Below are 25,522 nucleotides of genomic sequence, written 5' to 3' on the forward strand. Positions count from 1 at the left end.
CTTATCCCACCACCTAGAGACTGAAGAAATGCATAGGGGAAACTGAGGCACCCCTACAGTATTCAGAGGAAACATTAAGAACAGTCCCACTTTGTCACAGGGCCTTTCACCTCTAGGGGGCTGGCTCAAATCTGCATCCTTTTCTCTTAGCACTAGACCCCACCCCCCCAACCAGAGCCAGGAGAGAACCCAGGAGTCCTGGCTCCCAGCCACCCCCACCCCCCAATCACTAGTCCCCATTCCCCTCCCAGAGCCGGGCTATATAACAGGCTAGGTGCTGGGCATCAGGTTTTCACAGAATTTCACTGGCAGTAGCAGAAACAGGAAGCGAGCGCTGGCTCTGGCCAGACTTCCCCTTTCCCAGATTTATCCACTGCTCCTTTATCAACTCAGGATCTACATTTACCCCTCCCTCCCCTGCTCACGGGGACCAGAAACCACAGCTCCCACCCCCCTCAGACCCCTCTGTCGTGTCTCTGTGCCACATCACTCAGCTAAGAACGGCATGTGCAGCGATGGTACCTGAGAAGGAGGTTGGCCAGGTCCCTCCACCCTCATGCTCCAGGGCTGGGGCTGGGCCCAGCTGGGTCAGGAAGGAATCTCTGTCCCACTCCTTGGGAGAGGGTTTCTTTGTGGGGGGCACTGTGTGTGGCGGAGTAGAAGCCCTCCTCTGCTCTGAGTTGCTGCTCCAGGTAGGCTAGACGGGCCTGTTGGAAAAGCTCAGGGCAGCCTGGACACCTCTTGACACCTCCTGAGATTCCCCTGTTCCCAGCTGGTCCCCGGACTGGGTAACTCCCATGTGGGGCTGGGTTGTGATGGGGGATGGCGTGGGACCAGGCAGCTGCAGGAGGTGATGTGGTTTGCTGGGTGTTGCAGGGAGCTGGCTTTGCTGTGACCATGGTAGATTTGGGCTGGAGATCGCAGAGAAACCAGCTGATGGGGAAGAAAGGGGCCGAGCGCATCACGGGCTTCCTGGGGCTGCAGCCCCCGGCGCAGTTCCTCATTCTGCTCACACTCGGGCCACAGGCTCAGTGGAGCTCAGCACTGGGGTGTTGGTGGCAGCACTGAGAGGCCCCCCTCTCTCGGAGTGTGGGGGAGTCCAGGCCCTGCACCCCTCTTCCTGGGATTCACTGAGACTCTCAGCCAGCCAGTAAAACAGAAGGTTTATTGGACAACAGGAACACAGTCCAAAACAGAGCTTGTGGGTACAACCAGGACCGCTCAGTCAAGTCCTTCTGGGGGAGCAGGGAGCTTAGACCCCAGCCCTGGGGTTCCCTGTGTTCCTCCACCCAGCCCCAAACTGAAACTAAACCCCCCCAGCAGGTTCCCTTCTGCAGCCTGTCTTCACATTCCTGGGCAGAGGTCTTATCTCCCCCTCACCCTCCTGGCTCTTGTTACAGGCTCTAAGGTCTCCCATCCCCAGGGCACAGTCCCAGGTCAACACTCCCCGCTCCCTGCTGCGTCACATCCTCACACCCCCACTGTCCCATCATGGCGTCTGCTCTCACCCTCTTCCTCGGTAAGTATCGGAGACAGCCAGGGCGTGTGTCCATGTGGGGGGTGGATCTGAGACCAGGGCGTGTGCCCAAGGAGTGGGGATCTTAGACCAGGGCATGTTCTCATGGAGGGGTGGATCTGAGACCAGGGCCTGTGCTCATGGACGGCGGATCTGAGAGCAGGGCGTGTGCCCATGGAGGGGTGGATCTGAGACCAGGGCGTGTGTCCATGTGCGGGGGGATCTGAGACCAGGGTGTGTGCCCATGGCGGGGTGGGGTGGGGTGGAAATGAGACCATGGTGAGGGATCCAGTTGCTCTGGGATCTGGTCACTAACGAGCCGTCTCCTCTCCAGGCTGCTGGCTGGCTGGTCACAGCGGGGTGTGGGGAGGTGAGTATCAGTCTGGGGGAGAACAGTAACATCAAGGATGGGAGAGGGGATCTGAGTCCTGAACTTTACCCAAAACTCAACACAAACTCCCCCTGGGCGCTCAGACCCGTCCCAGTTCTTCTCTGCCCCGCCCTACCAGGGAGTAACAAGGAGCCGACCTTGGCTCCCAGGGTCTGACAAAGCAGATGGGAACCATCCACTGGTTCAGTGTCCTGCCCCCCAAGGCTGGGAAGATTACGGGGGGCAGGGGGAATGTGGATTTATTTCAGCTCATACAAACCCTAACAGGGCCCATCCGTGGGCTCTAGATCCCCTCGGGGTAACCGAAACGTTCACGGTCAGGGCAGCCGTGGGGGAGAACCCCCGCAGATCAGTTCCCACCCCAACACCTCCCTCCCCTGCACTCACAGCCGCCCACCCCGCGATCCCAAGGCCTGGGGAAAGGTGGGTCTCTGCACTGATGGGACGCTCAGAGCCAGGCTCTGCCCTGAGCCCAGCAGAGGGGACAGAGTCACTGGGGGGTTCCCCAGCCGGGGGAAGAAGCAGCCACTGGACATTCAGGGCTGAGGGAGGGGGGATCCCTGTCCCCAGTGGGAGCTGCAGAGCAGGGGGGCCTTTCCCAGGTAACACATCAGTTAGGGGGTGACGGGCGGAGCTGAAGGTTATAAACCTCACTGGATAGTAGAGACTTGCACAGTCCCCTACAAGTCAGGGGTGGTGCTGTGTGTAAGTGGGGGAATGGTCCCGCTATTGTGGGGAACTTTCCTGGCTTATACCCGCCCCGGTGGGATTGGCTACGAAAGGATCTGAGTCCTCGCTCCCACTCCCTTTACCCAGCGGCCTGCCTGACCTGGAGGGCTCCCCTTCCTCCCTCCCATGTGGCAGAGTCCTCGTAACCCCGGCAAGGCTGGGCCCCAGATTCCCGGGGGGCTCGACCCCCAACCTTGTTGTGGTCACTTCAGGAAGGGGCGAGGGTGTCCCCTCTCCCGGGTGCTCTCTCTGCGCTGGATGCTTCCCTGACCCCCTGATCATTACAGACAATTTCTTACACAAGAATCACTTGTGGAAAAATAAGGAAAAAAATGGGGAAGGTGAAAGGAAAACCCGTCACCCCGCTCTGTGGCCCGGGGACATCACAGCCAGCGTGTCTGGGGCTCCGGTGGCTGCAGCTCCGCTCCCAGGACAGGGCTGCTCTGTGGGCTGCTGCTTTGACTCTGCTCCCAGCAGGGACCTCCTCCCCGGGCTGCTGTTCTGGCCCCTCTGGGTGGCCCGTCTCTGGGTGCTCCCAGCTCAGCTCGGGCCCCTGCTTTCTCCTTAGCTCGACCCCCCTCTGTCTGCCCCAGGCAACTCCAGCTCACCCAGAGAACGGGACCCCCTGGATTCCTGACTAGCCACTAGCCCTGGCAATCAGGCTCACCTGGAGCGTTGGCCTCTCCCCATTGTTCCTGGGGACTGTCGGTCTCAGGGTCCTGGATTCCCATTGACCCTTCCCCTTGGTGCTGGGAGCTACGAACCAAAACACCCCGAGTGAATGTCAGTAAGGGGACAACAGTCCTGGTACATGTGCACAGAACCCAGGAGTCCTGGCCCCCATCCTCCCTGCTCTCCGCACTAGACCCCACTCCCCTCCCAGAGCCAGGGACAGAACCCAGGAGTCCTGGCTCCCAGCCCCCTCCCAGCAGAGAAGCCAGGGTGTGAATGGACCCCTAGAGACTGGACTGGCCTGTCACCCACTTGGGAGCAGAGCTTTGGGCCCCCAGGGGCTGGGGATGCTCCGTGTCTCATGCTGTTAGCCAAGAGCTCAGAGGAAACTCTGGGCCCCTGTGGAAAGGCACCCAAGAGCCCGTCCCCAGGGCCGCCGGGTCTGACCCCCCACAGAGGCTGCGTGGTGGGGACAGGCCCCAGGACTGGGTGACGGGGCCTGCGTCTCACGGCCTGTCTGCTTCCCCCTGCAGAGCCCAGCTACCCCAAACCCAGCATCTCCCTGAGCCCTAGCGGGGGGGTCTCCCTGGGGGGAGCCGTGTCCGTCTGGTGTCGGGGGCAGCACCGGGGCATGCGGTTCGTGCTGAATAAAGAGGGACGCCATTTCCCACCTGTGGATCCAAGCGGGTTGGTGGCTGTGTTTCCCATCAGCAACGTGCGCTGGGAGGACGGCGGGAGCTACAGCTGCTCCTACCACAGCAGATCGGGGTCAGCCGCCGCATCGTCCCCCAGCGACCCCGTGGAGCTGGCGGTGAGAGGTGAGGGGCCCGGCGCGGCATCCCCATTCCCAGCCCTACCCCCAGCCCGATCCTCACGGGGGCTCGGTGCTAATGGGACGCTCAGAGCCAGGCTCTGCCCTGAGCCCTGACCCTGCAGAGGGGACGCCCAGCCGGGGAGCGGGGACAGAGTCACTGGGGGGTTCCCCAGCCAGGGGGGAGCAGCAGCCCCTGGGGACTTGGGGCAGGGAGGTGACTTTAACAATGCCCCTTGTGTGTAGGAACCGTGAGTCACTATTTAATCCCGTGATCCCCTCCCCTCTGTTCTCCTGGCGCGGCCACAGACTCTGTGTGATGGGAGCACATCGCGGTTTTCCAAAGTGTCCTTCTTTGTCGGGGGGCCTCAATCTTGGGGGATCTCAGACTGACCGCCCACAAACCGAGATGCCCACAGTTAGTGGAGACCTCTTCAAACACTGGCCTCGATAGCACTGGATCCCTTGTGTTGTGGAAGCATGTAGGGCCCCTGCCATGGTCAGGACCCCTTTGTTTATGCAGCGCTGGGCACACAGAGTGAAGAGACCATCCCTGCCCCTGGGAGCTCACGAAGGAAAGTGAATCTGACTGGGACTCAGGTTTCCCCTGCAAAATGGGGATAAAGATGCCTCGATGCCTCCCAGGGGGCTGACTTCCTTCCTGTGTGGGGCTCAGGCCCTATAGTGCTAGGCTCCAGAGAGCAGCCTGAGTCGCCCTGTGCTCGGGGGGGGGGGGGGGGGGAATGCAGTGAATGAGGCAGGGGCCACACACGGCATATGAGGACCCCAAGAACTAGGCAGCTATGGCTCCATGTGTGTGGGACTGGGAGCCCAGGTCACAGGGCTGGGATTCTGGGTCAGGGGGACTCTGGGATCTGGGAGAGAATCTCTGTCAGGGGGCCCCTGGATCTGCCCATGCCAGGGCCAGACAGGGAATCATCAAAGATTAGGGTTGGAAGAGACCTCAGGAGGTCATCTTGTCCAAGCCCCTGCTCAAAGCAGGACCAACGCCAACTAAATCATCCCAGCCAGGGCTTTGTCAAGCCGGGCCTTAAAAACCTCTAAGGATGGAGATTCCACCACCTCCCTAGGGAACCCATTCCAGTGCTTCACCACCCTCCTAGTGAAGTAGTTGTTACGGGTTGGGTCACAGAAACCCCCTTGGGGCTCCCAACTGATGTGCCAAGACTACTTCTGCCCCTGCCCTCGTTGCCAGCTTGGGACTCCAGAATCCTACCTGGCTGCGCCAGACGCGCTTGCCGGCCAGAAACACAGACCCAGGTCTGAACCACGTCCCACAAGCTACAAGCTTAACTGAGAGCAGCTTACAGAAGTGTTCCTGTCTTTAACACTCAGATGCCCAACTCCCAATCAGGTCTAAACCCCAAATAAGTTTGTTTTACTCTGTATAAAGCTTATACAGGGTAAACTCAAATTGTTCACCTTCTATAACACTGATCGACAGATATGCACAGCTGTTTGCCCCCCCATCCCCCAGGTATTAATACATACTCTGGGTTAATTAATAAGTAAAAAGTGATTTTATTAAATACAGAAAGTAGGATTTAAGTGGTTCCAAGTAGTAACAGACAGAACAAAGTGAATTACCAAGCAAAATAAAATAAAACACGCATGTCTATGTCTAATCAAACTGAATAGAGATAAAAACCTCACCAGTTCCAGTAAGCTTCCTTTTACAGACTAATCTCCTTCTAGTCTGGGTCCAGCTATCACTCACATCCCCTGTAGTTACTGTCCTTTGTTCCAGTTTCTTTCAGGTATCTTTGGGGGTGGAGATGCTCTCTCTTTAGCCAGCTGAAGACAAAATGGAGGGGTCTTCCAGAGGTTTAAATAGACTTTCTCTTGTGGGTGGAGATCCCCTCCTCTCTCCTATGCTAAGTCCAGCTACAAAATGGAGTTTTGGAGTCACCTGGGCAAGTCACATGTCCACGCATGACTGAGTTCCTTACCAGCCACGCCACATTCCTGGGAAAGCCCAAATGTGGACTGGCATCTCCAAGTTCATTGTTGGCTTAAGGGCTTCTTGACTGGGCACTTACTGAGAATAGTCCTTTCTCAGGAAGCTGACCAACTGCTTCACTAAAACCTACTCAGAATCAAACAAGTACGCAGCCAATACTCATAACTTTGAATACGATAAGGACACATGGATACAAATAGGATGAATAGATTCAGTAGGTCATAACCTTGACAGAGATAAGTTACGTGGCATATGTAGCATAAAACACATTCTAGTCATGTCATACATACATTGAGAAGTATATTTTCATAAAGCCTTATGGGGGCACCGTCACAATAGTGTTTCTTAATATCCAAACGAGACCTCCCCCACTGCAACCTGAGACCATCGCTCCTTGTTCTGTCATCTGCCCCCACTGAGAACAGCCCAGATCCATCCTCTTTGGAGCCCCCCTTCAGGGAGTTGAAGGCTGCTATCAAATCCCCCCTCACTCTTCTCTTCCGCAGCTGGAGGCCGGGGCTGGGTGGGTGCCCGGGTCTGGCTCTCACAGCCTGTCTCCTGTGCGCAGATCCCAGCTTACCCAGACCCTCCATCTCTCTGATCCCCACTGGGGTCACCGCCCCAGGGGCAGACGTCACCATCCGGTGTCGGGGGCAGCGCCGGGACGTGAGGTTCTTCCTGCACAAAGCTGGAGACCTGAACCCGCCGCGACACATGGACCCTGCTGGGGACGGGGCCGAGTTCCACATCCCCACCGTGGGCCGGCAGGACGGAGGGAGCTACAGCTGCAGCTACCGGCCCCCATCAGAGCCCTTCGTCTCCTCGCAGCCCAGCGACCCCGTGCAGCTGGTGGTAGCAGGTGAGGGGCCCGGCTCCACGTCCCCGCTCCCAGCCGGACCCTCAGAAGGTCGGCACCCAGATGGGATGCTCAGAGCCAGGCTCTGCCCAGAGCCCTAGGACTCCCGTGGACAGGGAGCGGGGACAGTGTCACTGGGGGGTTCCCCAGGCGGGGGGAGCAGCAGCAGCTCCTGGAGGGTCACAGCTGAGGGAGGGGGGATCCCTGCCCCCAGGGGGAGCTGCAGAGCAGGGGCCTTTCCCAGGGGATGCTCCCCCGGCTGCCCCCGCACTGGGGATGCACAGAGGAATCAGGGCCCAGGGGCTGCCCAGCCAGCTCCGTCCCCAGCCACAAACCCCCCTCCCCGGGACTGACAGTGACGATCGATGCTGAGTCACAGGCAGAGTTGGATTAAGGTTTCCTGGTGCCCTGGGCCAGAGCAAGGGGGAGTCTCTCCCCACCTTTTCACCTGCCCTCCCTCTCCTGTCCCGCCTCCTCGGCCTGCAGCCCCGCCCACAGCCCCACCCCTTTCTGCCCCTTCCCCGCTCCCGCCCCATTCTTTCCCCCCACTGCAGCCCCGCAACCCATTTACTACTTTCTGCCCCACCCATCTGCGGCCCCAAGCCCCGAGAACTCTGTCCCCCCACCCCGGCCCAGGGGTGCAGCAGGGAGTGAGAGTCCAGTGTGGGACCAGGGGAGAATCTCTTGAGTCACAGATTATGGGGCAGCTTCTCCCAGTGGTTGCCCAGGGGGAGGGATGGAGGCTGTTCTCAGGAGCAGTGACTCCCCCGCCCCCGCCGACGGATTTGGGAGGGGAGAGAAGCCTCCTGCTCAGACACGAACCCGCCCCGCTAACAGGGCAGCCGGAGGCCCCCTCTGGGGGCAGCTGGGCCCATCAGTGGCCATGGGGGTGGTGGCCTGGAGGTCCCTGTGAGGCTTCCGGGGCAGCCAGCATGGGAAGCGGGATACCAGGCTAGATGGGCCCGTTGGCCTGAGTCAGTGTGGCCATGAGGAAGGGGGTGAAATGCCTTAGAAATGACGGCCAGGCTTTCTCAGACAGCGCCCCCAGTGCCGTGCTGGGGCAATGGGCCCAGCTCTGACCGATGGGGTGAACGCCCCCTACTGAGCCCCCCACCCACTGCAGCCCAGTGCCCCCTAGCACTACAAATCCCCCAAATCTTGCTTGATCTGACCCCACTTGATACCCTGGGGCCCCCCCAACATCCTCGCCATAGAATTTTCTCCTGGCCGTGCCCTGCAGTGTCCCAGCCCCTTGGGTGCTGCCTGGGGTGGGAGGGGCCGGGGGGGGGGAACAGACCAGCCCCTCCCGGCACTCACGGCCTGCTGCTGTTTCCCAGGCGAATCGGGACCTCTGGCACCTCCGTGTCTGACCAGCCACATCATCGCTGGGGCGAGCGCGGCAGCCGCCGGCCTCCTCCTCCTCCTCCTGGTGGCCTTCCTCTGCTTCCGAAAATCCCGAGCCAGTAAGTGCCCCACCCAGCAAGGAAAGGGTTAAACCTGCCGCTAAGTGGGGCGGGATGGCATTACGGCTTGGATGGGGGACAGTGCCGGGAAAGCAAGGAGTGGGGTGGGGGCTCAACTGCATGGGTTATCCCTGTACACACACATCTGTCCCACCCCAAAGGGGCCGCATCTCAGCACAGGCTGAGGGGTCCCCATATAACCAGTCCCCTTGCCCCACCCCAGAGGTGGCCGCATCTCAGCGCCGGGCGAGGGGTCCCTTTATAAAGAGCCACCGACACCGTGCCTCTCTCGTACATGGGGTGCCAGGGGAGCCGACCTGTGGATCAGGTTTGTTATAGCGAGTCACTAAGGAGGGAGGATTAGGGACAGGAAAAGCCCCCCTGAGTTAATCTGCCCCGCCCCTGGCGCATGCTACAGTGTTGTGCTGCCCCCACCCCTGCTGCCCTGTGCTGGGACCGGGGGATCCTGATCTGCTCACGGGGGATTCTGGTTTGTGTCCCTCTGCAGGAAAAGGAGCTGCACCGAGACCCAGCAGGTAAGAACCCGGCTCCTCCCCCTCCCAGTCGACCTGCCGGGGTCACAGGGCTCCTGGGTTCTCTCCTTCGTCTGGGAGGGGAGTGGGGGTCTAGTGGTTAGAGCAGGGAGGTGTGGGTGTGTGTGATGGGGGGTGACCAGGAGTCCTGGGTTCTAGGGAACTGGGTTCAGTGTGAGGCAGGATGGGGGGCTCTGTGTGTGTTGGGGAATCTCTCCGCGGTGGGGGGATATGACATTTACAAGGGGATTTTCTCTTTTAGCGCCAGCCCTATGGGGGCATTAAAGGCATCGGCTCAGCAAGACCCCGTCTGTGAGTAACACACCCAAGGGGGTACCAGGGTGGGACAGGACCCCAGGGAGGGACAGGGCTTGTGGGGGCTCCACCCATATGGGGCAGAGTCTGATTTACAGCTGCTGCTGGGCGGGACTAAGGAGGGGGTCCCAGAGGTAGCTGGTGTCAGCTGAGAGTGTTGGACTCCCAGGAGCTCCCTGGGGCCACCCTCCCTTCCCGCTCTAGTTCCCCGTCCACTCCTGGCTCCCAGCCCCCTGCTCTAACCACTAGCTAGACCCCACTCTCCTCCTGAGCCAGGGCGAGAACCCAGGCCTTCTGACTCCCAGCCCCCCGCCCCCGCTGTAACCCCCTCGACATCTTTGTGACTCAGTTTTCCTCTCTGTAACTCGGGGCTAATGACCCTGGCCCATGGTGTGGGGCGGGGAGGGGGTGGCTATGCCGGTCTCTGACCCCCCCGTGATGGATGTGGGGAGTCGGAGCTGGGTGTGGGGTCCTGCTCTGGGCCAGCCGGGGGTGCAGCTCAGCGAGGGTCTCTGTTCCGCAGACACCTCTATCGACGAGGGAAAAGAGCCACAGACCCTGGTAAGTGTCCCCTGTTCCCCCATGGGGCCTGACTCCCCAACCTTGCCCCACATGGGCCCCAGCAGCCCCCTCACAGCCCTCCCCCCACAAATACACCTTTCCTGGCACACTCAGTGGCTTGGGGTGGGGGTCAGGCTGGTAGGAGAGTGGTGGGCTTATGTGTGTGTGTGTGTACCTTGTGCTCTGTGTGTGTGTTGGGGTGTTGGTAGATTCACACACACCCCCCCCCCAGTGACTCTCTCCCCTCCCTGCCCCAGGAGCCCGACCCCAGTGTCCAGGGACTCACCTACGCCGAGCTGGACGTCCAGGTGCTGCAGGCCAAGCGGGGTGTCAAAGTCAGATTCAGGACTCACATAATTTGTCAGACCACTCTGTTTATTAGCAAAGCGCTTTGCTAATGCACCCAGGTGTGACCTTGAGCCTCAGAGAGGGGCTAACTTATTTATACAGCTAAGCCAAAGCCAATTTAACATAAGGGACAAAAGGAAGCAGAAAGTGACAAATATACAGACATATCTTATTTGCATACTAACGTTTACCAATCTCCTAGCTCAGCAGGAGCTCTAAGTTAATTAGTTTGAGGACCCATTGTCTCACGCTCCTTAATGTTTCTCTTCCTGACAACTGTATTTCAACAAACCCTTCAAGTAGCATTTCTTTAATGAATTATAATTTCAATATAATTCATTCTACTTTCACAGGGGGAAAGCTGCCCCTGAGTCTGCGCAGCCCAGCGTGTACGCCGCAATCAACATGCCCCGGGGGGCCCCGCAGTGAGAGCCCCCTGCAGCCGTGGGGCACCTGGCCCCAGGGGGCAACAGACTCACCCCCCCTGCAGCGCCAGTCCCAGAGAACTCTGCTTCTAAGAAGCTTTAGGGGAGATGCTGCCCTCCCCCCACTGCTGCCCCGTCCCATCGAGCTGCTGGCCCCCTGCCCCATCCAGACCCACATGTAGGGCCGGTGTGGGGGGCTTAGCACCGGGATGGGGAGAGGATGTGCCGAGGCTGTCTATGTTATTTTGCATCCTGTTAATCTCCAGCTTTGTAATAAACACAAAACCACAAACAAGCCCCCCTGGGCCCCAGCTGTGAATGTGTGTAACACCTGGGCGAGATGGGGTGGGGTGCGTGGGCTGGTTATACAGGGACCCCTCGCCTGGCGCTGGGTTGCAGCTCCTCTGGGGAAAGTCGTCCGTTGGGCAGGATGCCGGGGTTCACACCGTGCAGGGGGTTGGACTAGATGACCTCCTGAGGTCCCTTCCAACCCTGCACCCTCTGCTGACCCTCCCACCCCACTCCCTGCCACACAGTGCCCCCTGCTGAGCCCCCCGCTTCCCACAGCCCAGGCCCTCTGGCCCTGCTTAGCTCCATCCCGCTCAAGCCCAGCCTGACCCACAGGCTAGGACTCCTCCCCGGACTCATAGCTCAAGCTGCAGAGGCCCTCGCTCCCCAGGTTCGATCCCTGAGATGGTCCTTCTCCCCCTACCCCGCCCGACTGCCAGCACGTACCAGTCTCATCGCTGGGGAGCTCCTGGGGGCAGACCGGGAAGAGCATCGTCTGCACCCCCCAGCCCTCCACCCTGACAACCCCCGGCATGGCCGCCAGCTGCTCCTTCACCGAGGCCGTGCTGTCCAGGGGCAAGGGGTGGGTGTAGGCGGCACCATAGGCCTGGCGGAAGCAGAAGAGGGAGATGCCCCCGGGGTGGCCCCGCAGGACCCGCGCCACATTCTGCTCCAGCTCAGCCCGTTTGGCCATGAGAGGGTGCAGCTGGGGGCTGGCTGGGGCAGCCAGCTGGGGGCCTGCGCGGGGCTATTCAGGGCTGCCCCCTGGTACGCTGCCAGACCCAGTGACTGGTTGGCTGAAGATTAGCTGGGGTGGCTGCCGGGGGGCGGCCACAGGAAGGCGGGAGCTGGGGAAGTGGCTCAGCGAGACAGCTCGGGGCAGCCAGGTGCTGGCTTGGTGGCCGGCCGGCGGATGGTCCGGTGGTGCAGCCAGGTGGTGGCAGGAGTTCCAAGGCCTGGGAGCTGGAGGGAGAGGAGAGAAGAGATGCCCGGTGAGATGCTGCCATCCCCGTTAGGATGAACGAGCCCCTCTAGGGGGCGCCAGTCGCACTGAGCCGGACCCCTTTTGCAATGCACCCGCTCCGCATGGGAGCTGTTGTAAGCCAGGGCAGATTTTGCACCAAGCCGAGGCTCCCTCTAGGGGTGCTTGGGCCCCATAGCACAGGCCTGGGACTTTCAGCTTCATCACTCGAGACTTGCGCAAGGAATCGGGGGGCGGGGGTGGGAGAGGGGTCCGAGTTCACTCCCAACTTGGGTGGGGGCAGCGTTCAATTTCCCACCAGCCTCGATTCCCCAGGCAGTGTCGCTCCCTGGGACCTGGCACCCGCATTCAAGGCGGAGATTCTCAGTGAGGGGGGTTTCCTGCGTCCCCTTTGCAGCCAGCTCTGTACCAGGCCTGTTTAAACAATGCCCGTCGGTCATTCAGGGTACCCCCAGGCGCCCCATCATTGATTTCACCTGCCCCAAAGCAGAGGCAGGACCAGACGGTTTGCCTTGTTACAGCAAGTTGACACGCTCCACCCCAGAGACAGTGGCATTCTCAGGGCTGGACTGTGCCCTCCAGCCAGAGGGCATCAAAGCCAGAGCTGCGGTTAAGGTTTGCAATCTGTAGGCAAAAGTTATTCTGCCATTTTCGAGGGGGAGAGGGAGAGAATTTGCCCAAGGTAGGTGGCAGAACTGGGACCAGAGCCTTGTTCTGATCACTAGACCCCCACTCCCCTCCCTGAGCCAGGGAGAGGACCCAGGAGTCCTGACACAGATCTATCCTGAAAATCACTGATGCACCTAGTAGTGTAGACAGCCTCCCGAAATCCCGCCGGGGGATGGCCCCCGGGTGGCTCAACAGCAGCCCCAGCACAGCCCCATTGAGGGTCAGCTGCGAGCCGGGATCCAGCCGCCCCCCGGCAATAGCTGGAAGGAGAAACAGCTGTTGGGGGCTCAAAGGGCACCAGATGGGAGGACTTCACCCTTCACTCACCACCCGGGGGACTCTCTCATAGCAGAGGGGTGGGCCTGGGCACAGCCGGGATACCAGGGGAGATGGGCCCCTGCTCCGAGTGGGAGAGAAATTCCCTTCCCACGGTGGGACTGCAGGTCAGGACTAAAAGAAAAGGAGGACTTGTGGCACCTTAGAGACTAACCAATTTAGTCTCTAAGGTGCCACAAGTCCTCCTTTTCTTTTTACGAATACAGACTAACACAGCTGTTACTCTGATACCGGTCAGGACTAAGGCTCTCGTCAGCAGGGGGCAACTCGGGGCGGGGGCAGCCCCCCTCCTCAGAGACACTAGGCCCCACTCCCCTCCCAGAGCAGGGGAACGGGACCCAGGCATCCTGGCTCCCAGCCCCCTGCTCTAACCACTAGTAGCCCTTACTCCCCTCCCAGAGCTGGGGAGAGAACCCAGGAGTCCCAGCCCCCTCCCCCCACTCTAACCACTTCCACCCACTCCCCTCCCAGAGCCAGGGAGAGAACCCAGGAGTCCGGGCCCCCAGCCCCCTCCCCCCTGCTCTAACCACTAGCCCCCACTCCCCTCCCAGAGCCAGGAAGAGAACCCAGGAGTCCCAGCCCCCTCCCCCCACTCTAACCACTGGCCCCCACTCCCCTCCCAGAGCCAGGGAGAGAACCCAGGAGTCCGGGCTCCCAGCCCTACCGCACCCTGCTCTAACCACTGGCCCCCACTCCCCTCCCAGAGCCAGGGAGAGAACCCAGGAGTCCCAGCCCCCTCCCCCCACTCTAACCACTTCCACCCACTCCCCTCCCAGAGCCAGGGAGAGAACCCAGGAGTCCCGGCCCCCAGCCCCCTCCCCCCCACTCTAACCACTGGCCCCCACTCCCCTCCCAGAGCCAGGGAGAGAACCCAGGAGTCCGGGCTCCCAGCCCCACCGCACCCTGCTCTAACCACTGGCCCCCACTCCCCTCCCAGAGCCAGGGAGAGAACCCAGGAGTCCCAGCCCCCTCCCCCCACTCTAACCACTGGCCCCCACTCCCCTCCCAGAGCCAGGGAGAGAACCCAGGAGTCCGGGCTCCCAGCCCCACTGCACCCTGCTCTAACCACTGGCCCCCACTCCCCTCCCAGAGCCAGGGAGAGAACCCAGGAGTCCCAGCCCCCTCCCCCCACTCTAACCACTGGCCCCCACTCCCCTCCCAGAGCCAGGGAGAGAACCCAGGAGTCCCAGCCCCCTCCCCCCACTCTAACCACTGGCCCCCACTCCCCTCCCAGAGCCAGGGAGAGAACCCAGGAGTCCCAGCCCCCTCCCCCCACTCTAACCACTGGCCCCCACTCCCCTCCCAGAGCCGGGGAGAGAACCCAGGCGTCCTGGCTCCTGCCCGGTCTCACCTGCCATAGCCTCCGGCTGGTAGCCCTCCGGGAGGGGAGCGGACAGGGCGCAACTGAGCGCGCCCGTGGGGACCTTTGTAGCCAAGTTTCCTCGCCCCTCCCCCTCCCGGCTGAGGCTGGGCTCCTGTTAACCCTTTGGACGCTGTCACGAAACTGCGCAGTAGGGGCGGGGAGCCAGGACTCCTGGGTTCTCTCCCCGGCTCTGGGAGGGGAGTGGGGGCTAGTGGTTAGGGCAGAGGGGGCTGGGAGTGAGGATGCCTGGATTATATCCCCAGCTCTGGGAGGGGAGTGGGGTCCAGTGGTTTTGGAGGTGGTGGTGGTGGGGCTGGGAGCCAGGACTCCTGGGTTCTATTCTCCGCCAGTGTTTTGGGCAAGTCATGTTACCTCTCTGCTAGCCCGCCTAGATGTAGGGCCCCCCAGTGAGCCCCCCGCCCTGGTCCCTACTGCACGGCGCCTCAACAGTCTATTGTCCCTTATGGAGCGGGGGGCAGGACCATCCCCTCCAGTTTATTCCCCATCCTTGGGTAACCCCCTCGGGACCTAGATTGGTCCATCCATACCACAGTCTTTACTGGGGCAAGTGTAGACAAAGGTAGGAAACGAGCCCAGGCGGCTGGGCATGGCGTTGCCCCTGGGTTAGCCAGAGCCTCCCTGCTCCTCATCCAGCCTTTTCTTTCCTGTCCAGTTCAGGCACGGTGCGCCCCCCCCCGCCCCCCATGCGCCCTCCCTGCCCCCAATAGATCCCTGTCCAGCTCCCTGCCACCCCCACCCAATGCACTGGGTCACACCCACCCACGCTGCCCTTCCCTGATCCCAGCCAGGATTGGCAAGTGCCCGGGTCCACAGGTGCCCTGGGAGGCTGGGAACTAGCTGCTGAGAGGAAAAGCAGGGAGCAATGCCCAGCCTTCAAAATAGAAGGCAGGAGTCCTGGCTCCCAGCCTCCCACTTGCTCTAGTCACAAGACCCCAGTCCCCTCCCAGAGCCAGGGATAGAACCCAGGAGTCCTGGCTCCCAGCCCCCCTGCTCTAACCACTAAACCCCACTCCCCTCCCGGAGCCAGGGACAGAACCCAGGAGTCCTGGCTCCCAGCCCCCCTACTCTAACCACTAAACCCCACTCCCCTCCCGGAGCCAGGGACAGAACCCAGGAGTCCTGGCTCCCAGCCCACCTGTTCTAACCCATTAGGCCCCAATACTCCACTGCTGCACTAGGGGGCACTATGGTGCAGGGAGTGGGGGCAGAGGTCACTAGGGGGCTCTCCCCTGGCCGTCAGTGCCGGCCCCAGTGCTAAGTAAAGTCCTGCAGAGAGAAATCCTACAAAACCCTGTGCAAGAATTACAGCCGTGGCCTTCTTCACATCCTCCCCGGTGTTCTCGGCTCTGATGGGCCTCGCAGTAGACAAGCGTCGCTAGCGGGATGGTTCCTGCTGGGGTTTCCCTTGGGTCTTCCCTCTTTGATATTGTAGCTCTGACTACACCTAACACATAAGAACGGCTACATTGGGTCAGACCAAAGGGCCATCTAGCCCAGTATCCTGTCTGCTGACATTGGCCAGTGCCAGGTGCCCCATCGGGAATGAACAGAACAGGGAATCAGAGAGTGATCCGTCCCCTGTCGTCCTCCCAGCAAACAGAGGCTCGGGACACCATCCCTGCCCATCCTGGCTAATAGCCATTGATGGACCTATCCTCATGAACTTATCTAGTTCTTTTTCGAACCCTGTTATAATCTTGGCTTTCACAACACCCTGTGGCGAGGAGTTCCACAGGCTGAGTGTGCCTTGCGTGAAGAAATACTTCCTCTTGTTTGTTTTCAACCTGCTGACTATTCATTTCATTGGGTGACCCCTAGCTCTTGTAATATGAAAAGGAGGAAACAACACTTCCTGATTTACTTTCTCCACACCAGTCATGGTTTTACAGACCTCCATCATATCCCCCCTGAGTTGTCTCTTTTCCAAGCTGAAAAGTTTTAATCTCTCCTTGTACAGAAGCCGTTCCAGACCCCTCATCATTTTTGTTTCCCTTTTCTGAACCTTTTCCAATTCCAGTCTATCTTTTTTGAGATGGGGCGACCACATCTGCACACAGTATTCAAGGTGTGGGCGTACCATGGATTTTGTCACGGAGTGTGGGTCCCAGGTCACCGATCCCCCTCCCTGCTGCGTCACAGATTTATATAGAGGCAAAATGATATTTTCTGTCTTATTATCTCTCCCTTTCTTAATGATGCCCAACCTTCTGCTGGCTTTTTTGACTGTCGCTGCACATTGAGTGGAAGTTTTCAGAGAACTCTCCACACTGACTCCCAGATCTCTCTCCTGCCTGGTAACAGCTAATTGAGGCCCCATCATTGTATATGTAGAGCTGGGATGATGCTTTCCAACGTGCATCACTTTTCATTGATCAACATTGAATTTCATCTGCCAGTTTGTAGCCCAGTCACCCACTTTTGGGAGATCCCTTTGTAGCTCTTGGCAGTCTGCCTGCGACTTAACTAACTTGAGTAGTTTTGTATCATCTGCAAATTTTGCCACCTCACCATTTATGCATGAAGATGTGTCACGGACTCACAGGCCCCCACATGCTCTCTCGGCTCTGTAGGATCCCCGGGAGGAACTCCCCTCCGTCTGACAGGCCTTCTCGGGGTCCACTCTCAGATGGAGCGATGCCCCCCGATCTCCAGCCTGCAGCGACTCTCAGCCAGCGTAAAACAGGAGGGTTTATTGTACGGCCTAACCCAGCCCAGGCAGTTCTCAGGAGCCTCGGGCCTGGCCAGTCTCAGCACTGTCCAGCTGGTCTGTCCCAATCCAGGTGGGTCTGTCCCAGTCCAGGTGCAGCCAGACGCCTCTTTGTCCCCAGTCCAGAAGCAACTTCCTTCCAGCTGATCCCCCTATATCACCTTCCCCACAGCTCCTCCTCCGCCCTGCGTCTTCCTTCCGCACAAACAGATCACCGGGGCCCTCTCTCTTCCATCCTTTGTCCTCCCACTGGCCAGAACTGGCCGGCTCCCAACACAGGCTGGGCCTCTGGGTCACCAGTTGCTAAGATCTATCATGTCCAGGCCGTTGTCTGGGGTCCAAACTGCTAGGTGAGATCACACCTGGCCCTCTGCGCCGGCAAACCCTCACTCCCACCACCTCGTGACACATACGGCAGCACACAGGGGAAACTGAGGCACACACAGTACTCAAGCACAACACTAAGAAAATCCCCCGCTTCGTCACAAGGTGTCAGCCTGCTTTTCCTTAGCTGCACTTCCACACCCCGTGATTATTGGTCTGCCCCATTTTTCACAGGTTGTTTGTAGTTCCTTTTCGTCTCACATGCAGCTACGCATGGCAGGTACCCTGCGGTCAGGACAGACATTTAAAGATGTTACAATCAGGCGCAGTTGGTTTTGGACAATACCTTGTATCTATTGCAATCCATTGTCCCATAACCTCACCTGTTGGCACATCTTATGCAGTAACCTTTGGTCTTAGCGGTTATTGCTAGGTCACGCAATCATCTTAAGCCTCTGGCCTAGTCTGGCGAAGCTAAAATCGTACAGGTCTCAGCCTGTAGGCCTTGCTATTAACCGTGCTTTACTAATACCTGATACACACTCCTCACGCCTACTTATCTATCCTATACTGCGCTAATCCTGCAACTCCAGTCTGAGGAGCATCCGTTGATTGTATAGGAAATGCACATCCATTGGCCGTACCATCACATAATACACTGAGAAACGGAGGATAAAATGAAGGCTCCACACATAATCGGGGTGTAGTGAGCAGAGCGGCCTCCCTCGGGACTTGAGAGCAAGGGACCACTATGTTTCCCCTGGTGGGTGGAGCCAAATGTGCCCCGCCCCCTTCCCGGAAGTACGGGGGCGGGGCAGGAAGGATAAAGGGAGGGCCCTGCAGGGGAAGGAGGCAGATGTCTCCAGCCTGCTGCTGAATGCAGAGCTAACCCTGTGCTGTGCCCTGCCCCCGGGGAAAACCAACCCTGGAGACATGGTGCGAGGACTGTCGTCCGCAGTGTACCCCACGGAGACAAAGGACCCCTGGACTGCGGAACCTCCCCCCACCCAGGCTGTGGTAGGAAGTAGCCCAGGGACACCAGACTTTCATCCGGTTTTGTCGCCGGAGCACAGGCTGGTGTGTTTGGGTAGGGTCCCCACTGACCCAGGTGTGGCACTTCATATTCTTCATCGGGATCTGCTTTTGATAGGAATATGGCATTACTGAGTTGTATTTTATGCAAGATGGGTCATGTAAGATATCATTGGAAAGGTTATGATTTACTGAATGTGATTATCCTGTTTGTATGCATGGATCATTTCTGTATCAGTCAATATTCCTAACTTTAATGTACCAATTACAAAAATGTTTGCACCTGAGGAACGACACACACAAAACGCCATGAGTCTGGCTGGTTGGTCAATGATCCGTTAGGGGGAACAATAGGATTTTGAAGATGCTAATCTCCCACCTTCCTGAGACGTTTCCTGGGATGCTCCAAACCACCTTTGACTCATGGCTGCTTTGACACGGCAGGGTCATGTGATAATATCACCTGGTACTGGACTTCATCTTGGACTGTTAGTAGTTTTCCAGTTGTAGGAGGTGGGGATCAAACTGGGAAACAAAGGATTCCCCCCTTATGTAAATCCTATTTAAGGCTGGGGAGTGAGATAATCAGGGTTGGTTCTTCACTGAATCCCTGCCCAAGCTGACTGCTGAAAACACCTAAAACTGATCTGGGGAAGAAAGGACTGAACCCAGGCTAGAAGGTGTCTGGCCTGTGAAAGGAATACCTGGAGCTTCAAGTTGCAAGCAAGAGGAGTTTGTCTTCAAGAAACTCTGCAACTTGCAGAAGTACAGTTCTCTGTGCAGCGCAAGACAAAACAATTTTGGGTTTGCACCCTGAGAGGGTGTGCACCTGAGTGCAGGTCAATTCCTTAGCTGAAAGCTTTCCCATGCAGGGCTGGTTTCAGTGTCTGTGTCTTTCGGCAGCTGGTGTGTCCCTACCTGTGTGTGTATGTGCCGGAGGAGGCTTGAGGGCCTGGCTCAGCAGGACAGGGTGAGGGAGCCCAGGCTGGTGGAACGGGTGGGCTCTGTGGTACCCCAATACATCACGTGGCATCCCTGGAGTGGGGGGCGACCTGTCACACCAGTGTTGGAACCATTCACCATTGTTTACTCCTCGGGGAGTTCTGCGCATCTGCGAATGCGTAGAATTAATCTGTCCCGCATAATCTTGATTTTTCCCGCAAAAAATATATTCTGGCCAAGAAGTGCTGCAGTTCCGCCTTTTGCCCCCCAGAGGCTGCCGTGGGGTCAGAGCAGCCGGCTGCGGCCCGGCGCTGCCAGCCCCTGGGGGAGTGGCTCTCGCTGGGCAGAGAAGGGGAGTCTGCCTGAGGCCGCCGGTGCGGAGGGAGACTTTGAACGGGGGAACACGCGCGCCGTGAGCTGGCCGCAGGGCTGAGTCACGAAGAGGCAGCAGAAGCTGCTGGAGCAAGAGAGAGAGAGAGGCGGAGGGACGGCAGGCAGCCGCGGGAAGGGGCGTCGAGCCGTTCCCCAGAACAGCCAGCAGGAGGCGCCAGCCACGTGGCGCGTGGAGCACCCCGTCACCGAACTGTTCGAAAGCCGACAGAGGTGCTGCACGTAGGGAAGAAAAACCAAGCGCAGCAGGGCAGGGTGGGGGCGAACGGGCCTGGCAGCAGCACGGCGGACACGGATCGGGGAGTTGGGGTGCATCACGCCCTCAGCATGAGGCAGCCATGCGATGCTGTTGCAAAACCAAAAGCAAAGGCAGCTTTAGGCTCCATTAAGAGAGGGGCAGCATGCGACTCCCGGGCGGTGAGAGTCCCGCTCTGCTCGGCGCTGGGCAGGCTGGGAGTGCTGCGTCCAGCTCCGGTCACCGCTGTGCAGAAAGGATGTGGAGAAACTGGAAAAAGAATCCAGAGGCGAGCGACGATGATGAAAGGGCGGGAATGCAGCCACGTGAGCAAAGGCTGGAGGAACCGGGCATGTTTAGTTTGGAAAAGAGGAGATTAAGTGGGGTTATGATCGTGGTCTTCAAATACTTGAAAGGCTGCCATAAAAAAGATTGAGAAAAGTTGTTCCCTTGTGGGGGGGCTGTGCCTGCGGGTGACAGCTGCATGGAGCCGCTTGTGTGCCTCCGCATAGGAGCCGGACCTGTTGCTGGCCGCTTCCGGGGGGGCTGCGTGGTCTGCGGTGCCAGGAGAGGTAGGAAGCCTGCCTCAGCGCCCCCGCTGCACTGCTGACCGGGAGCCACACGAGGTAAGCCAGACCTGCTTCCTGCACCCTAAACCCCTCATCCCCAGCCCCACCCCAGAGCCTGCACTCCCAGCCCAGAGCCCTGACCCCCTCCCGCACACCAACCCCTTGCTCCGGCCCAGAGCCCCCTCCCACACCCTGGACCCCTCATTCCCCACTCACCCCACAGCCCTTGTCCGCGGGGAAGGGGACCCCTTTGTAGCAGAAGCTTCGCCCAAGCATTGCAGCTGCTGCTTCTGGACCCAGGCTCCCTGCTCAAGTATGGCCTGGTCTAACCGCTCGGCCCAGGGCTGGGGGGATTTCCAGCCCTGCCCACCAGGTCAGATGCCATTACCCACGCCCAGGGGGCATGGGGAACACAGGGGGCTCAGCACCCACTGGACCTCATTCTCCTTCCAGGGCCAAGGATAGAACCCAGGAGTCCTGACTCCCACCCCTCCCCGCTCTAAGCAGTAGACGCCACTCCCCTCCCAGAGCCAGGGATAGACCCCATGAGTCTTGACTCCCAGCCCCCCTGTTCTGCCCCCTGCACTCCACGAAAACTCAGCCCTAGAGAGGAGAGGTCCCATGCCCCATTTCCCGCCCCCCGAGCCAGCCACGCCCTGCGCTGGGGCTGGATGGGAGCCTGCGCCCCCTAGAGGGGAAAGGCTTTGTGCCCCATTCCCCACCCCCTGAGCCAGTCAGTCCCTGCTCTGGGGCCAGCCGACCCCCGCATATCACCTTCCCCTACAGCCCCTCCTCCGCCCTTTGTCTTCTGACCCAGCTAAACAGGCCACCTGGGCCTCCTCTCTTCTGTCCTTTGTTCCTCACTGGCTGGAACCGGCTGGTCAGGCCCCCGGGGTCCTCCTTCCTTGGCCCTTTGTCCTCCCACTGGCCAGAACTGGCTACTCCCGGTCACTAGTCACTGGGGTTCCCCATCTCCAGGCCGTTGTGCAGGGTCCAGGCTGCTAGGCAAGGTCACACCTGGTCCTCTCTCCAGTCCCGACCCCCCCTGCTTCCCAGCTGGGCATCTGATCTCACCGGCCCCAAGCCCCCGCTTTGTCCATTGTCTTCTCTCAAGGTAAACAGGGTTGCCTGGGCCTCCTCTCCCCTCTTCTGTCCTCTGGCCCCCTCTGGCTGGAACCGGCTGGTCCGGTCACCGGGGTCCTCTCTTCACAGCCCATTGTCCTCCCACTGGCCGGACCGGCTGCGACTCCTGAGCTGGGCCTCCCGGTCGCCAGTCGCTGGGGTCTCCGATCTCCAGGCCATTGGCCGGGCTCCCAAGTTCCGTCACAGGTCCCCTGTACCAACCAACTCCCTCGCCCATCACCTTGTGAAACCAGTAACACCCAGGGAAACTGAGTCCCACCCCCTCTGCATGCAGCCATTGAAAAAACCAAGAAAACCCCGCCACTTCGTCACATCTCTTCCCCCTTCAAGTCTGAACTGAGCGGGGTCACTTGGCCAGTCACCTGGGGAAATTCAGGGCCCCCGCCCCGTGATAAAGCATTGGCTTAGATGTGCTGTGTGGAGGGATGCCAGGCCTGAGGCCCGGAGATTTTCCTGTGCTGGGTTCAGTTGCTCAATAAACCCTCCTGTTTTACTCTGGCTGAGAGTCGCTCCGGGCTAGAGAACAGGGGGGCATTATTCCCTCTGGGCGTGGGGACCCCGGGGGTCAGAGCGAGGGGACTCCCTGCGGGGGCCCAGGGCAGAGGCAGGCATGCTAAGGCTCAGAGAGGTGCAGTTCCAGGAGGTGGAGGGGCCTAACCCCCGAGAGAGAGTGGACCCCTGAGAAGGCACTGAAGGGGGTTCCCCCCAGGGAGTGTATGGGGCCAAGAGTGGGCGCGTCCTGTGAGTCCATGATACACCCCAATTTTGGATCACGGATTTCTGCTCCCCCATTTCTCCCGTGTCCCAGCTGGGCCCCAGCCCGGCCCGCGGGTTCTGTCGGCGGCCGCTCGGGTTGGATGAATCCCGTCTTTGTGTCTCGCCGACTTTCCCCCCAACGTTCATTCGTCCAGGTTCTCGTGAGGCTGCCTGAACTTCTCACTCACCTTCGTCGGTTGAACCCACCACGGGGGGACATTGGGAGGCTCTGGTATCACAGCCTCCCCTGGGGTGGGGAGATTTGGGGGGCAGGGAGAGGGAAGCTCTGGGGGTTTGTACAATAGAAATACAGGGCCGGGGATGTCTAGGGAGAAAGAGGGAGAGAAAATGGGGTGGGGGACCCTGCTGCAGAGAGAGGAGGGGGACAGAGACCTGGGGGGCAGGAAGTGCCGTTATTCCATCATCAGGACCAGATGCAGCATCCCCACACAGAGGGGGCCAGGGGCTCTGTCTTAGGACGCCGGGGGGCCCGGCTTAGGGCTGGGCGATGAGCCCTGATAGGTACTACTGGGGGGATTTAGGGCCAAACGCACCCTCCCCAGTGCGGCCCTGGATGGGCGGGGAATGACCTGGATCCCCTAGGGGGAGGCTGTAACCAAGGGGTGGCTGGTTTAGAGTTGATGGGGACCCCCTGGCAGGAGCTGGCTGCGAAGGGGCAGGTGGCAGATGGGTGGGGTGACCGTGGCTGTGAAATGCTGGGTACTGGCCCTAAGGAAAGGGAGCGGGCAGAGTGGGAAATCCAGCCGGGAAAAGGTTAGTTATCGAGTGCTTGGCCCCACAGTGCCCCTGGCTCCCCACAGACACAGGCGGTGCTCTCCCTGTGATGCTGTATGGACTTTGGGGGACATGTGAGGATATTATGAATACCAATATTGTAAAATTGCAATGAGTTATGATATGCCTTGTCAGGTATCTGCAAAAATGTTATAATTTGCCAGGTATGATAATCTCGTTTCTGTGTTTGATCACCTTTGTATTGTAAGCTATATTATAGTATGTCTGTAGTTCCAAACTTGTATTGTGTATCTGGATGACACCCCCAGATAGCCTGGCATCAGCACTGCCTAGCCTGCTTGACGGCCCATCAAGGGCCATCAGCTATACAACTGACCCACTGAGAGAAGGCAAGGGATACACCTTATGACTCAGCAAGGCATGCAGCAGGGATTTCCCTACACCCCCCGTGAATTTCCCCAACACCTCCCCAGTTGTGAACTAGTTACGTGCAGTGTTGCCAATTTAATCACTGGTTGGAAATTTGAATTGAAATTGAAACATTAATACACACTTTGAAAGCCTATACAGTATATGATAGAATACGTGTATCTGAAAATGTGTAATAGATTTGGAAAGTATGAACAAAGACTAGCTTCCTTATACAGCTGTTGTTTTTTATGACAATGTTGGTTCATTCATTTTGGCGATGGTGGCCAACCTAATAATTTCAAATTATGATTTGTAAGCAAAGTCTAAATGAGCTGTCCCTAACAGCTAGTGATGAGCTGGGGGCTGGGGGGAAAGGCTTCAGGACCAGATTATATTTACATTCACACCTCATCTACCTAGGTATCCGGCAAACAGAGCTGGGCTGCTCAAGTGATAGATTCTGGCTGGGGTTGGGTTACAAATCACTTGAATGCGGCGGGGTCTGTGTGTGTGTGTGTGTGTGTAATGAAATGTTGTTTTATTGTATGACTAAAGGGCAGTAGAACTGTACTTGGCCTGTGCTGACTGAGGGCATCAAGAGTGAGGGTGGGGACAGGTGTTTTGCTTGATGATCTGCCTGAGTCCCAAGTACGATTTGACCTGCCCCTCTCCACTCTTTAGAGACAGAGCTGAGTAGGCTCCACAGAGAGTCTTTTGTTTTCTTAAGTGACCACTGCAGCTGAAATCACTGAGAATCAGGTCTAAGTGCTCAGACCTGCTGTGGGACAGTGTTTCTGTGGAAGAGACGGCCCAGCCCGCACTCGCAGCGAGGTTCCCCCTCTGAGAGCTCAGCTGAAATCACTGAGAGCTGGTGGAACCCCAAGAGACCCACTCGCAGAGGTCACGGTGGCAGGCGGCAGCAGAAGGTGACGGCACAGGGCCCTGGCCACAGAGCGATGGAGTGAACGGTGGCACAACGAACAACAGTGGCCAGAGCGAACGGTGAGCAGCTGGAGGAACGAGCAAGGTGCCTTCTTGCCCCCCACCTAGGAGGTGAACTCACGTAAAAGCACCTCTGAACTCTGAGTGTCCACTGACCAAGGACAACACCGGTGAGTGGGGAGCGGTGGAGGGAAAAGTGAGGGGCCCGTTAAATGTACATTTGTTTGTTGGACTAATTTCAGTGACTTTGCTCCTGAATGCTAGATTTGTGACTGGGAATATAAATATAAATACGTTTCCTAGTAGGCCAAGATCTTTAAAAGGCATTATTTGCCAAGGTTGTTGTCTCACCTCGTTGCTATCTTGAGAGGCCATTATGTTAGGGAGTTTCTGTATTAAACATTTTTTATTATTATAATTAATTTTTACATAAGAATGGCAAGACTGGGTCAGACCGGGTCAGACCAAAGGTCCATCTAGCCCAGTATCCTGTCTGCCGACAGCGGCCAGTGCCAGGTGCCCCAGAGGGAATGAACAGAACAGGGAACCATCAAGTGATCCATCCCCTGTCGCTCATTCCCAGCTTCTGGCAAACAGGCTAGGGACACTCAGAGCCTGGTGTTGCATCCCTCCCCATCCTAGCTAATAGACACTGATGGGTGTAACCTCCATGCACTTATCTAGTTCTTTTTTTAATCCTCTTATAGTTTTGGCCTTCACAGCATCCCCTGGAAAAGAGTTACTTGACTGTATGTTGTGTGAAGAAGTACTTCCTTTTGGTTTTTTTTAAACCTGCTGCCTATTAATTTAATTGGGTGACTGCTAGTTCTTGTCTTATGTGAAGGAGTAAATAACATTTCCTTATTGACTTTCTTCACACCAGTCACGATTTTATAGACCTCTATCATATCCCCCCTTAGTCGTCTCTTTTCTAAGCTGAAAAGTCCCTGTCATTTTAATCTCTCCTCCTGTTTCATACCCCTAATCATTTTAGTGGCCCATCTCTCTACCTTTTCCAATTCCAATATCCCTTTTCTGCGATGGGGTGACCAGAT

At 58.4% G+C, this 25,522-nt stretch overlaps 1 protein-coding gene and 1 long non-coding RNA gene across 2 annotated transcripts; both read left to right on the plus strand.

Moving 5' to 3' along the window:
* Window positions 1-1,491: 1,491 nt before the first annotated feature.
* LOC141976872 (osteoclast-associated immunoglobulin-like receptor) lies at window positions 1,492-8,451 on the plus strand. Its single transcript, XM_074938038.1, has 4 exons — window positions 1,492-1,519; window positions 3,842-4,126; window positions 6,669-6,959; window positions 8,294-8,451. Exons 1-4 carry the CDS (start codon window positions 1,492-1,494, stop codon window positions 8,449-8,451), a joined length of 762 nt encoding a protein of 253 aa, XP_074794139.1.
* A 477-nt stretch (window positions 8,452-8,928) lies between these two features.
* Window positions 8,929-10,892, plus strand: LOC141976502 (uncharacterized). The gene is made up of 4 exons (XR_012636105.1): window positions 8,929-8,955; window positions 9,215-9,264; window positions 9,791-9,828; window positions 10,530-10,892. It is a non-coding gene; the product is annotated as an uncharacterized LOC141976502 (long non-coding RNA).
* Window positions 10,893-25,522: the final 14,630 nt, after the last annotated feature.

The sequence above is a fragment of the Natator depressus genome, chromosome 23 (genome assembly GCF_965152275.1).
Source record: "Natator depressus isolate rNatDep1 chromosome 23, rNatDep2.hap1, whole genome shotgun sequence".
In the NCBI taxonomy this organism is placed as follows: Eukaryota; Metazoa; Chordata; order Testudines; family Cheloniidae; genus Natator; species Natator depressus.

What these genes read in the sequence shown, in the direction of transcription:
- LOC141976872 (XM_074938038.1), top strand. Translation starts at nt 1,492, where the DNA reads ATGGCGTCTGCTCTCACCCTCTTCCTCG. An exon ending in CGTGGAGCTGGCGGTGAGAG is followed by an intron (nt 4,127 to 6,668) that starts GTGAGGGGCCCG and finishes TCCTGTGCGCAG; the next exon opens with ATCCCAGCTTACCCAGACCC. An exon ending in CGTGCAGCTGGTGGTAGCAG is followed by an intron (nt 6,960 to 8,293) that starts GTGAGGGGCCCG and finishes GCTGTTTCCCAG; the next exon opens with GCGAATCGGGACCTCTGGCA.